The sequence below is a fragment of the Temnothorax curvispinosus genome, unplaced genomic scaffold (genome assembly GCF_003070985.1).
Source record: "Temnothorax curvispinosus isolate PA1 unplaced genomic scaffold, ASM307098v1 QBEX01001173.1, whole genome shotgun sequence".
Taxonomy (NCBI): domain Eukaryota; kingdom Metazoa; phylum Arthropoda; class Insecta; order Hymenoptera; family Formicidae; genus Temnothorax; species Temnothorax curvispinosus.
The window spans coordinates 171,908-186,981 of record NW_020210953.1 but is presented as its reverse complement, the minus strand read 5'-3'; the positions used below and the strand labels follow the sequence as shown (position 1 = coordinate 186,981).

Sequence of the window (15,074 nt, the reverse complement as noted above, 5' to 3'; positions counted from 1 at the left end):
CCTTGATCGAGACCGAATAGCCTCGTCATGCGCAAGTCTGATGAACCCTTCACTTCGGCCGCCGCTAGACGTCGCTGGGGACCATCAGCGTATGGATCGCGAGGAGGGTAGTTACCCTTCCCGGCGCGTGACCTAAAGGGAATCCGTCCTTATAATTCTCGCGGACAGTGAAAGGCACCGTGGCTGTCGCGGCCGCGCGCGGCATTTTCTCGTTGCCCAAAGCGAGGCTTTCTCGCCCTCGGCCGAATGCGCAGCCCACGTCGGGGCTGCTGCCAGGGGGCGCGCACCCTTACGCACGAGAATTTGCCTCGCGATCTTTGGTCTTCTCGGCGGCTCCCCGTCGTAACTTAATAGTTACGCGCCGCAGCCTGTGATGTAGTGTCACCTCGTGCGTGGTGAGCGACGGACGAACAGGCTCGAACGGTAAGTTGCACGGAATTGGGGTCTTTAGTGTCTTCATCGCCGCGCCGCGCACCACCATCCCTCCGCGTTCGGATTAGCATAGTTGATAGCGTCAACTCAACTGTAGCTAGTAGTAATAACGATAATAATTCCGATCGAAGTATTCTGGCTCGTTTCAGGCTGTGTTCTTCTTTTTTCTTTAAGCACATTCTGTGCATTATTTATGTGCAATTTCCCCGCATGAGAGAATGCTAGGTAGAATAACGAGCAAGCCTCATTTCGAGAAGAGAGTTATGATAGTATTCAAAGTAACAGCTTGTTCTTTTTTATTCATTGCACTTTCTTTCTAATAGCGCGGTAATAAATAAGAAGATGTGCTTTGTATTTTACCTTTGAAGAAAAATTGTTGTTGGTTTCTATCACGTGGATCTATTCAAAGACTCATATGTATTTGTTTACCAAGACCACTGAAAATCACATGAAATAAAATTGCGCGTTATTCAAATTTGACAATTTCACGTTTGATATGTTCAAAAATATAAAGAACAAGTATTAAGTGTTCAAAAATTTCACAGTTTGCGCGATTGAATTTAACTATTATCTATATTAGACAATTATCAATTATGCGCCAAGGGTAATGTCTAATATAATATAATATCCATAATCAAATTTTGTTATACATGCGCGGGAAAAACAAATCCAAATCAAGAACGTTACGGGAAAATGCATCAGTGAGACGATGCGCTAGAATTACATAATCTCGCTTGACGCTTTTTCCTAACGAAGATCCAAAGTCTTAAGTTCTAAGTCCCAAATTGCAAGTTTACTCGCGAAATCTATTTTCAATTTTAAACTATAGAATTCCACAAGTCTCAGTAACACAATACATATAATTTTTAAAATTCTAATCTTAGAACATATTGTAGGAGATTAAGGAAATTAGGTCTTGTAAACAAAGAATAACGAAATTACTAATAATAAGATCGATTCCTTTCAATTTTTTGTTTGTTTTAGAAATAAGAAATCTTTATTAGGTAATAAGTTTATAATTTAAATATTAAGTGATCGAAGTATTGAGTTAGTATTAATATATAAAATCTTATAATTTTTAATATTATGAGGAGAGAATATTTAGATATTAATAATATATTTTATAAAAGAAATTAGAAAAGAGAAATCACGTTTCTCAAAGTAACTTAAATAAATGTTGCCAAATATTTTCCTTCACTTCGTGATTCTTTTCATAAATATATCTCTGATGACTTGCTATTAACAGATCGAAGTTTATAGACCAAAGTTTATATAAGTAACAGTCGGTGTGTTACAACATCGCATCGGTTTGTCCACAATCGTTATGTATCTTCGAATCTTGTTAGTAAGATACATTGACTCGACAGGTACTTACGATTTGATCACCAATTAAATCTTTTTAATGGCACGATCTAAAAATCAATTCTATCGTTATCTATCATAATTTTATAATGATAAAGGTCTATAAACAATCTATATTGTCTTTGCTCTTTTAAAGAAATATAAAACATCTAAATAAACGGATGTCGTGAAAAACAACAGAGTTTGTTTTGACACGGATTCTATATTTCCTTTCAACACGTTATACCTCATCTAATCTATCATTCTTACATTATCCTCGAATTCTAATTTTACCAGCCGCTCAATTCTTTCTCGCACGCTACGGGATTTCGTCGTAACTTTTTCGAACATTAAAGCGGATTACACAAATATCTTGGCGGTTGGGGACTATGTTTTTCCGTCGCGGGATTACTTATGTAATACAGTCTCGAGCTCTCGTAAACCATAAAATAAATGTTGACGTCCGTGGGAATATAAATTAAAGCGTACATACATAAACCGTCACTTATCGATTTATGCGAACGATGACTAAAGCTATTGGAAATATTGATTTTATCCTGGCGAACAAAACAACAATAGAAAAATATCTGTTATATCTGTTATAACATCTTTAATCGTCTACCATAATATTTTTAATGATGAGAGAACGATTTGACACAGTGAAAAGATTATCTAACGCGAATGCGAAACTGATATGCCGCACTGACCTTCTCGATAAATATCGTGTTACTCTCTTCATACTAATAACATCTCGACAAATTAAGAATATAATATTCAAAAACATTTGTAATCTCATACATTCACAATCTCAAACAATAAGCTAATTAGTTTAATAAGTTAATGCTTTTATAAAAAGTTTATAAGAGTTTTAATACTCTTGTAAAGCTTCCTTTTCAATTGCAATAGTTCGCAAATGTCAAGAAAGATTAATATTTGTAATTTTCAGTTGCAATGTACTGATGATAATCGGCTTGGAAATATGCTTCTCTTAATATGGAGCGTCTCTCCCAGTCGCTATTATTGCGCTTTAGTATACTCGTCGCATAAATCTCCATGTCTCGTCTGCGTCACCGACGTATATGCATACTATTTCCGTATAACTATTTCCTTCATATCTTTTATTGTAATTTTATTGTTTGTCACATTAAAAAGTTTATATTAATGTCAGTATCACAGGGGAAACTTATCGCTATTATTAGAAAGGGCGTTGCACTCACATTAGAGATTTAACTACAGATTTTCTACTAAATCGTGATAAATATTATATATCTCTCACGATTAGATGTTATTCGTTAATAAATTGTTAACTTAAGCAACGAAATAAACGCCGCGGATTGCCGAAAGTCGGAAGTAATTAAAATCGCGCGGAGTTAAGATCGGCAAAAATCGATCGCGCGGCTCTCCTGCGCTTCTTCCGAATTTCCTCGCGTGCAGTATAACACACGCGGCGCGGACACGGAATCTCGTGGTGTCTAAAATCTCCGCCCGCGTACACTTACGGGATGCCGTTTTAACTGACCGCATCACGTGACGAGCTATATGCTGAATGCGTACACCACGGCAGAAATTGAAGTGACGCGGGGCAGTCGCGAGGCATCCTCGGTCGGTCGCTGACGCACGTGTAGCGCCTATACGGGGCGAGTTGCTTCCTCATAATCGGATTACATCCGGGGGTTGTAGTCGCGTTTATGGATGCATTTAACTAATCGGTAAGTCAAATTGCTCCTGCGCCACGAGAAAGCGATACTCCACACCGAATCGGACGTCGATTGGAATGCTCTGACAACAGCACGTCTTTTCACAATCCTCTAATCGCGGAATAAACTTCACCGCTTCCTCGTTACTCCTTTTCTTTATACTTCTTCGTTAAGATGTTTTTTACAAAAATGTCGTCGCAGTTTCGTCGGACTATATTTAACTCTAATCATGTACTTGTTGATCGTAGTTACACTTTAAGTATAACTATAATATCTATTACTATTTCTGCCAACCAATAATCTCTATTATTAATGATATAATGTGCTCAACAATTGACCAGTGGCGACAAGTTAAATCTTCTTTCAGTGGTATTCAATTGCTCGCAAAAATCTATTATGCTAGTTAATTCTAGATATCTTTTATAACGATTTAAATGATTACTTTTACTAAATTTTATTTTGGTAAATTGTAGATTTTGTAAAGGACTATTATTATATATTGAGAAAAAAAGATCAGATAACTGTTATCCTTTTTTATGAAATAAATCTTATTTATCGATAATTTTTTGATACTTAAATATTTGAAAATAAATATTTCGGAATATATACACGTGGATCAGCTCCTTTTTTACATCAGTTTATATAAAATATATGTTTAACATGAAATTATGAAGCAATTATAAAGTACGCTTAGAAATATTTAAGAACCAAAATAAATAAAAGATAAAAATATATCAGTTTTTATTGGAAATCCTTTCAGGACAAAAACAATTCTTTGTTAAGAAAGTAATTTTACTCGAAGGGAAATAATCTGCAGAAATTAAAATTAATCTTTCAATTTATGAAATGTACTTACTTTCTTCTATGAGTAATCATTGACTGTAATTTTGTAAGAATGAATGAATGTGAATGAATTAACTGATTTACTCTACAGCATGCTACCTTAATTAAATTCAATTACTAATAATAGCACACAAAACCGATTCCCATCCTTTAAGACTGCCGCACCTGTCACCAAGTCAGTACACATTTATTCTAAAGTTCTAATGAATAGAACCCCTATTTTATCACTATAAGCAATGAAATGATCGCTATTAAGCTCGATGAAAGCACTGTTACGCAATAGTTGAACCATTTATCCGATTCAATTGATATCGCGTTGCATTAGTGATCCGTTAAGTTGGCAAATGGCAGTGACAGGTTTTCTAAGTGTGCAAAAAAGACTTTGTCATTTAGCGACTATATTACACTTACGTCATGCATTTCGCGCATTTCTTGTTTCGGAGGAAATAATTTACAAATCGTACTTTTTGTTCTAAAGCAATATCGCAAACACACACACACAGTATTATTGTCTAAAATAATACATTAGTGATAACAAAAACGACATTCTATTTAAATTTTACGTGTGTGAAATATTGTAACGTAACATCCTGTATATTTTAATTTTTTTAATTGGTACGGTTTATAAATTTCATCAAGAAAAAAATTAATTGTTTATAAATTAGAAAACAACATAACTAGCTGGGAAATATTTATTTTAATTGGCTGGTATACTCATATTTTAATAATTATTCTCGCCATTATATCAGACTAGAATATTTATTGAGTTTTTCCAGTTTGCATCGGGCAAATTTAATGGCGCGCGTCAGCGATACAGATTGAATGATTAAACGGATGGAAGAGTACTGACTGCGGGCACTCGATGCAATTTAACCATAACGTGTATCATCTTAAACTGAATTATTATCAATATTGCAAACACCACACACAAATTACACTTTATTTTTCAAGTTAGCATACTTCTTGATGCTTTTTCCCCATTTATTTTTCTTTCACATTCGCTGAAAGTAAGAATGTTTATAGCAGAAGACTGCAGCAATATTGCATTGTGTACATTAATCGTACGATTATTGCACATTAATTGTTGCATAACATGTTTATTACTGACCTCGACAATCAATTAATTTATGTTACTTAATCGGTATGTGACCAATCAACCGATATGTTACGAACAATTCAAAAATATTTCCGCAGAAGCGTCCATCTGCAACGGCATAAATATGCGAGACGAATTTCCCTTCTTAGTTATGGAAAAGAATCCTACCGTTGCGAGATTCGTTTACGTCCGCGCCCTCATTTCTCATGCTTCCGAAATAGCATGACACTTGTTAGGACAGTTTTGGCAAAGGGGATTCTCTTCCGACGGCCTAAAATTAGTGGTTCGACAAGATATATTCCAGCCAGATTGTCCCAAGCATAAAGCTACATTGCTCCCCCATGCACGCTGAGGAAGTAAGAATTAGTAGGACTGATTGTAATACTTAAACTGCTAACCCACGTATATGTTCAATGTACGCTTAGGCGAACATTCTTCCGTATTAACAAATCAAATAACATGGATCACTTTGTAGGTGTCTTTTGTTTTTTTATGTTATAATTTATTATTAGGTTGTTATCATTATTGTTATTATTATACTATCGTTATATTGTTATTATTTCTATTTTTATTTTTATTTTTATTAATTATATCAAAGATCTAGACTAACAAGCAGCATATTATTGCTGATACTTTATTTCTTAAGGTTCTCTACTATATTTGCTTTCATACATATAACAACTCATGTCTTCTGCACTTCAATAAAGATGTTATTATTAATTATGTTGTTTTCAAAAGATTATGTGCACGTGCCAATAATCACATGTCTGTATTTTAGGTATTAAAGGATTTCGACGAAACAGTTACTAGAATTAACGTTCTATTATAACTGAGTTGTATTATATCATCTAAGACACTTTCTTTGGTTTTCATTGTAGGCATAAAAACCTGCAAACGGAGGAAATAGTAATATCTATGCCAGCGATTGCTGAAAGTTGATTGGGACTGTAATAGGTGAGTCAGTCTTGCGGTTTCACAGAATCGATAAGAAAATTTCCAATTTGAAGCAGAAGAGACATCTTTAAAATTTAAACGTATTACCCATGTGCATGTTATTGATAAAGTGTCTCAACGAGTAGCTTTTATTTAAATTCGATCCAAATAACAGGCGTTTGAATAGTAATAGGATATAATTTCGCCTTAACGAGAACAAAATATGCCGTCTTTGATACGATCTGTGCGAAATTAGATAATAATTTCCTTCTTCCCGGATATTTCTGTCGCGACCGTGACCTTAGAATAGAAAACGTTTCCCTCGTATAGAATTAGATATCTGTGTTATTATGTTATTAAGTTATTTGCACATCTCTCGGGACTCTGTAATACAGCGAAGTACCTCGTCTAACGCGACGAACTAATTAATTACCGAATAATTTTATATATTAAGCAAATTACAATTACTTCATTATAATTTCCGTAATAATGCGAAACACGTTTATCTATTTTTAAACGCGAAGAGGTGCAACACCGTGCGCCGCTAAACAGCGAATTTGCATTTTACGAGAATAGACTTTGTCCTCGCGCGTATTTGAGATCAATCGTCCGGTTCAACGATGCAAAACGGTCAAAGGCGTAAATAGCGAACGAGGATACCCAAGTCCCAACCTTCAGTAAGTTAACCTCAAGCTGCATTTGACCTCAATGCAATAATTAAGAGCAATCAGTTCGTAAAGAATGTGCTAAACCCGCGTGCGCGTACAACGGATTCGCAATGGTAAATTGACACTTTTTCCTTTACTCATTACTGCATTGCTCCACATTTGTGCCAATTGATTGGAGGTTTAATGTACTGGACTCGATATGGGTCGATTTTTACATCTTTGTGTAATTTGTGTTTCCCATAATACGAGTCAAGTAAGCTAGGCCGATATGTCTCAATGTCTCAATAACAATTTTTATATTTATTTATGTATAATTATCTTTTATTAATTTTAATTAAATCAAAGTAACACGCGTCTATTAACACACGTGTTAAAACAATATAATTAACAAATTGCTTTATTAATTTTCGAAGAATAAATTAATAAGTGTCATGTAAAATTATTTTAATAATTTGCTTAATATTTAAAATTATATCGTTTCTATTTTTTATCGTGAATACCATAATGGCAAAGTTAATGACTACTTGTTAATTTTGTAAGATTTTATACAATTATAAATATATGCAGCTTAATAAAAATAATAATATATAAAATGTACAACAAAAATTTTAGCGACACGAAGGAATCGGAAGAAACTGCGTGACCATGGAAAACTCGGAGAAAGCACATTTGCAGATGCAACCGATTGACTCCCACAGTCCTCGCAAGTACGATTAAATGATATTAATAATATATGTACTGAATAAATCGAAACTTAAAGTTATTCCTGCATGAATATGTGTATAATAAAGATATACAGACATGTAATACACTATAATAAGACAGGCATATTAGTTTAAAAGGATACTTTGACTTTTTGCCAATTTATTTCTCTCACGTCGATGTCATTTGAAAATTTATGCGCAGGGAGAACCACGAAGTCACTGCAGTCGGTATAAATAATGCTGACGGTGTAAATAATACTGACAATGTAGATAATGCTGAAAAGATGTTCTCTTTAAGCGAAGATGCGGCGGATTATGACCCTCATAAGCATCGGAATCGACCACATCCAACTTCGTAAGTACAAATGATGACAAACAATTCAGCGATTACGTTCACAATAAATGTCGTATTTTAAAAAGATAATATACTGCTACCGTTTTTCGAATCTGCAATAATATTTTTGTCATGTTATATTCCGTATGACACACTTATTACAATATTCGAAATATGAAATTAAAATATGATAAACGTATAAGAATTATGAAATCACTCAAACGCATGAACACCGTCTCTCGTTATTGAATTGTTAAGACGATTAATAACGAATCGGATAATTTCATGCATTCTTCGAAATTTAATTAAGAGAAATATTAGCTTTAAATAGTGTAAATATTTACAAGGGAACGACGATCACATTAAATTTTTCTGGGAAATTTTCTATATAATGATCTTGATAATTTTTAAATAAATTTTAGAAATATTAATTTGTTAATATGATTAATTTCGCGCATCCTTCGAAATTTGGCAAAAGAAAAAATTAATTTCGAAAGGAAATATTTGTAAGAGGACGAATGATCGAACGATCACGTGCTATTTCTCTAGGAAATCTCTGTAACAAATCCTGTTTATCTGAAAATACTCTTTTTTTCTTTCCCCCAGAAATTTCGAAACCCTGGTTCACTTGCTAAAGGGCAGTTTGGGCACGGGGATTTTAGCGATGCCGAATGCGTTTTACAATAGTGGCCTCCTGGTCGGTGTCATAGCTACAATTATCATAGGCGCATTGTGCACGTACTGTCTGCACATACTTGTAAAAGCTCAGTACAAATTGTGTAAACGGTTAAGAGTTCCTATATTGAGCTATCCGGACAGCATGAAATATGCTCTGGAAAAAGGTCCTCGATCCGTAAGCTGGTTTTCGCCCTATGCACCGTAAGTAATATCTACCATTTTTTTGTCTAGTTGACATAATTCAGGGATGCTCATTAGTGTAATGGATAGAACGGTCGCATATCTGTCGCATCCCACACAGCACAGGATATTTTGAAGGACATTTGTGCATCCGCTAGATATCCACCGGATATTAAATATCTACTGGATATCCACCGGTTATTGAGATATCCCACTTTATCTGTAGGACGTCCCTCAGATAAAGTGTGCTGTGTGGGATTCGATTATTCTAGCAAACTTTTAATGAAGAATAATAAATAATTAAAGTTAATATATATTTTTCTTACATATATACATATAAAACATTTATAATGTCGAACTCTTCTTATCGTAACGTGTTGAATAAATAAACAAGATAAATATCTATTTTATTCAAGAGCAGATACATACAATTGTTAATCTACAGTAATAAATATAAAATATTTAATTATAAATTGTATTTAATTCTAGAATCGTTTAAAATATCGTAAGTAACTAAAAGTTACTTAAGCTGAATGGTTCAGTTTATTTGCCCGTGCTGTATTACTGTTTATAAAATAACCGAGAATAGTAATAAACAAGTATTAGTACAATAGATATAAGGTAATTAAAGGTATAAATAAGACACTACAGTTATAGATGTATTTTAGTAAAAATAACGAACACGAGAGTTTGTTCTGCCGCTGCGTTCATATAGAGAGCTAAGAAAAGATATTGATCGCTAGACGAGATAAAAGTATAATTATTTCACCGAGTTTTGTGTATTAGACAAAGACATGCGCGAGTGCACAATTAGATCTTAAAAATGCTATTATTTCCAGAGGACTTGTAGACGGGTTTATGATAACATATCAAATGGGAATTTGCTGCGTTTATATCGTGTTTGTAGCAACAAATATCAAACAGGTAAATCTATGTGATTGCAATAAGAAAAAAAAGTACATTTAGAGTAATCCATCATTCCTGTAACACACACGCTATGCGAGAAAGCACTTTGCTGAACGACAACGCACAATTTAACACGAGCCATCAGACCTACGTCTGATGGACGTGAGCCGGCGCATTTACTGCAATTTTGTTAACGAACGCAGGTGACAGACCAGTACTGGGAACCTTTGAGTGTTTCGACCCATATGCTCATTTTGTTGCTTCCGCTGATTTTGATAAACTACATTCGAAATCTGAAGTTACTGGCGCCGTTTTCCACGGTAGCAAACCTTATTACGTTCGTCGGACTCGGCATGATTCTAAAGTATATGTTTGAAGATCTACCGCCGGTCAGCAGCAGGGAGATGTTTGGTACATTAAGAAATTTTTCCCTCTATTTTGGAACAACGTTATTTGCGTTAGAAGCCGTCGGTGTGGTAAGTCTAGAAAAGATATATTTCTCTTAGAATTACGATCATCTTGCAATAGCAATCTCCCTCGTTTCGGAGAGAGATCTTTTTGTGTAATATTGTTATATGGGAGAGCAATATGCAAAGGTCCCAGTAAACTTAATCGTTGTTGTACGTGATTGTTCGTAATCGTTATTTTTCAAAATATTCTTAGAACTTGATTTGTTTGTTAAATCTGTTTATCCCATAATTAATATTATATATATATATAAATAAAGCAAAAATTTCGCCATTATTAATGATATTTAAAAGAAGAAACGTTTTTACGATTACGCAGATTATAGCTCTGGAGAACAATATGAAGACGCCACAAAATTTCGGAGGCAACTGTGGTGTATTGAACATAGGGATGACTGTGATTGTTGTCTTATACATAGCCATGGGTTTCTTCGGCTACATAAAATACGGACCCGAAGCCGCGGGCAGCGTCACTTTTAATCTACCAAAAGACGAAGTGTAAGTAGAACGAGATAAAATTCCAATTACCAATGAGACAAATCAAGAAGTTATAACATTTGATTTTTAAATTAATTTCGCACAATTACTATCTTGATTCTATTTATTAAAATACGAATTTTTATGCGAAAGGACTTCCGAGATCCAAAATAAAAGAAAAATAATTTCTCGAATCTACTCTAAATATATAATCTAGATCTAATCTAAGATAATCGAAATATTTTCTATTATTACGAACGAATTCTATTTTCTTTATTCCTTTTTATTGCAGTATGGCTCAAAGTATTAAAATAATGTTCGCGATCGCCATATTCATAACGTATGCCTTGCAAGCCTACGTGCCCGTTGAAATTTTGTGGACCACCTACTTAGATCATCGAATACGAAACCGCAAACTTTTGTGGGAATACGTTTGTCGGACCGCTGTTACCCTAGTCACGTGTAAGTAGCGTTATTATTAAATTCTATTTAATTGATCACTTAATTAATAACATTATTAAATTAATAATAATTATTATTAAATTTTCAAGAGTCGTTAAAAAATATTACATAAATAAATACAAAAAATACCGAAAAGTACTTACGATGTTCAAGTTCAAGTGTTTAAATCCGTATAAAACTGATAAAATTGCATGAATTAAAATTGGCCGTTTGAAGATTCTCAGGATAATCATCAGGATTTTTATCATTTTCAGTCGTTCTGGCGATCGCTATACCGAGACTCGGCCTATTTATCTCCCTCTTCGGTGCGCTCTGCCTATCCGCCCTCGGCATCGCTTTCCCGGCGATTATTGAGATATGCGTGCTGTGGCCGGAGAACGATTTCGGTCCCCTCAAAGTCATGCTAATCAAGAATATCCTCTTGATCTTTTTCGGGCTGCTGGGTCTCGTGGTGGGGACCTACGTCAGCATCGTGGACATAGTGAACTCCTTCAAGTGAACACATAATCAAACGCGCGCTAATATTTTTCGAAACAGAGAAACGTACGTAGCGTGCGAACGAGCTTTGACGATGACGGTGTCGAGCACGTCGAAAAGTAAACTAGCTCTCAAGCTCGTCTCCCTCTATTTCTTTTTCTGCCTCTCTGTCTTTCTTTTACCGCCATGAATTTACTTAGATTTTATGTAGGTAATTAAAAAAAAAATAGACGCGATAGCTTGTCGAAGAGCACTCGAAATCTCGCGACAACAACCTCCGGTCGCAAATGATCGGGTGGTTCGATCTGTGATGAAATCTCTCCTAAGCATCGATAATGTATCGGAAGACGTCATCTCGCGCGGGTCGTTGTTAAAGATTTTTATTACTCACTTTAGAAAAGTGCATATTCTTATGCGTTTAACCGGACCGGTGCGTACACATACGATATATGCGTACAAATATGTACATATATCGTATACTCACTGTATACGAACGGTCCACTCAGTATACATAAAAATGTCACGTCTAAAGCGGGTTTTACATACATAAAATACACATTAGTATACGGATATCAAGTAGGTATTCGTGAAGAATTTTCCAATTAGATAATTATTCGTAAAATATTTGAGCTTAAGCTTTTTATCTCGGTGATACGAGTACTTAGAGACACGGCTGGCATTCATCGTTTTTTTTTGTAAGATGGATGTCGCAATAATCGATACTCGAATGACGTAAATTCTTCAGGAATTGGAAATTTTTTAATAAACGTTTATATTACAAATTTTATAAGGCAGCGATTTTAGTGAATGAAGCAGAAAAATATTGTCAAATTATGTTATCAACATTATTATTAATAAAATTTTGAGACAAAAATTTAAGTAAAATTAGAAATTTTGTTTTATTTTTTTTCAATGTGCTATATTAGGTTTCCTTGACGGTCACTTTATTATAGAGACAATTATTCTGTTACTAACTTTTTTATTTTAGATTTCTCTCTTTAGCGATATCCTAGTCTTAAAAAGCAATAATCAGAATGGTTCTTCGTCACGTTCTCTGTTTTGTTTTATATCTTACCAATACTTAATCAAAATACATGATTAAACATATATTATCAATAATGATTATTGCGATATCCTTATTGTGGGAAATGTCTAAATATTATATTGTCGATAGGAAACATTTTAATTTCATGATAATATTCAACCGTTTTAGAGTTCCATTTAGTTCCAAAATGTGGAGTGCTAATCAATGGAACGAAATCTGATTTTTAAATCTTCTGATTCTAAATATGAAAGTTCTTATATTTGACTTCAGAAGATTTGTTCCTAAGCTTATAGATTTCTCTTCGAAAAAAGAGATATTGGCAATAGAAGAATTGCATCTTCGTGCAATTGACTGAAAAGAGAAAAGAAATACTGTTTCAGCAATACGTGACCCAATGTTGAAATATTAAAAATGAAAGTACACATGAAAGTTACACATGAAAGTTACAAATCGAGAATAAGTCATTATTATACTGTACATTCATTCATGCATACATGCGTTCCATTTTTTACCGTCGAAATTGTAATAATTGCTCTTTAGATGCTCTTTATGCACGCTGCAGAGTAAATAAAGATATACTCTTAAGAAATAAGCGTAAAAACGCATGTAAAAGTGGATTGTTATCCACGATTATCGAAATTATCTTGAACTACATTTATTATACGAATCTTTTATAAATTTATAATTTTTATGGGTACATAAAGGTATACTATAGAAAAAATCCATAAGCATGTTAGAACAACAATTAGAAAATTAAAGTAATTCATTGTTATATATTTTTAAATATATGTATAATTCGAGTGTTCCGCTACGAAGGTGATAAGATCTTTATGTCGTGCTTCATCTCCGTTACGTTTTGTTTAATTTTGCTTAATAGATAATCGTGTGATCATGTTTTATTTTATACGAGTATCAATTGAATATTTTTTTCACAAATGTTGGACAGACATTTGAGATTTATTTCTGTCTTTGATGCAATACTCATATGTATAATAAATATCTTATTTTTACCTATTTATAGATAAAGGGATTCCCGTAACTTGTGCATTTTAAATAATCTCTGCTATCTTAAATAGGAAAAAATTTAAGTTATAGAATTTTGTGTTTTTGCGGAGCACTCGTAATGTATTGATAATATTTTCATTGTGCATAAAGACAAGTATAAAGGAAATTTGAAGAGCAACTTGATTTTTTTAAACTGTAACTGTTTTTCTTGCCTAATATAATTCTTCTAATCTTTCTGCATAAAAGTATGAAGATGAAATTATCAAAAGATCAATACAAGATATTTTATACTTTATATTAAAGTATTAAAAAAATATTAATTTCAAATTACCTTATCTCTTATGTGAGAAATGGATCTCACATAAGAGATATGGCATTTAAAGAAATCAAGTTGTTCTTGAAAATTCTTTCATGTCTCCATGCGCAACGAAATGATTTTTCCACTATATTACCAGTCTCTCGAAGTTTTAAAACCTTGTAGGTTTAATTTTTTCTATTGTTTAAAATAGCAAAGATATTTAATATGCATAAGTTAAGTGGACCATCCTATATAATATTATTTTGCTCTCTTTGCTCATATTTACATGGAAATGGGAATCCTTGAATAAAATAAAAACAACTGTTTAAAATGTCAATCAACGTAATAATATTAGACTGAAAAAAATATCACTACGCTATAATCGCAAATGTAAAGCATTTCTTAGGCTGACAATGAGAAAGTAATATTGCAATCTGAAAGTATCCTCTAAAAACGAGGTGTTATTGTTGACTATCAATGACTATTAATACGTTACATTGTTGAATAGTGTCTAATTACAAACACACACACACACACAAATTGTGTTATCTAAGCAAATTTTAAATTAATCGTAAGCCAGAAGGAAATATGGAATCTTGTTGGAAATAAAAATTATATTGATATTTTAAAAGTGTCACGCAAGACGGTACTGGCTGAATATTAACTCTCATGCACATCACGAGTGTTACAAACACATCAGTAAAAACACATTGCCTTCCTCTGATACTTGTTATCAAGATAATAGCGATAGGACGATATGAAATCAGAATAGAAATAAGGAAAAACCTGTCGTCAGTAGTGAAATGCGTAGAAGTGATAATACTATTGTGCTAATAGTTGCGACGCAAGCTATAGATTAGTAACGATCTCACAGAAGAGGAACAAATGTAAAATACATTAAACATCTAAATACACCGTTTTATACGTGAAAAAAAATGGACCAAAACCTCTTACTCTTGTGTGTTCTTAATCCCTGAATCACTAGTCTTCAACAATTATTTAACATACGATCTTGAAAATTTGATAGTTGA

General features: G+C 33.5%; 1 protein-coding gene across 3 annotated transcripts; it reads left to right on the top strand.

Moving 5' to 3' along the window:
- Positions 1-163: 163 nt before the first annotated feature.
- LOC112460853 (proton-coupled amino acid transporter-like protein CG1139) lies at positions 164-14,989 on the top strand. Of its 3 annotated transcripts, none has more exons than XM_025025768.1 (10): positions 164-423; positions 6,288-6,363; positions 7,623-7,717; positions 7,917-8,069; positions 8,655-8,927; positions 9,746-9,830; positions 10,016-10,288; positions 10,599-10,777; positions 11,049-11,218; positions 11,473-14,989. In XM_025025768.1, exons 3-10 carry the CDS (start codon positions 7,656-7,658, stop codon positions 11,715-11,717), a joined length of 1,440 nt encoding a protein of 479 aa, XP_024881536.1. In that variant the 5' UTR covers positions 164-423; positions 6,288-6,363; positions 7,623-7,655; the 3' UTR covers positions 11,718-14,989. The 3 variants fall into 3 exon arrangements, with proteins under 3 accessions (XP_024881536.1, XP_024881529.1, XP_024881542.1); XM_025025761.1 differs by lacking the exon at positions 164-423 and adding an exon at positions 3,337-3,482; XM_025025774.1 differs by lacking the exons at positions 164-423; positions 6,288-6,363 and adding an exon at positions 3,337-3,482.
- Positions 14,990-15,074: the final 85 nt, after the last annotated feature.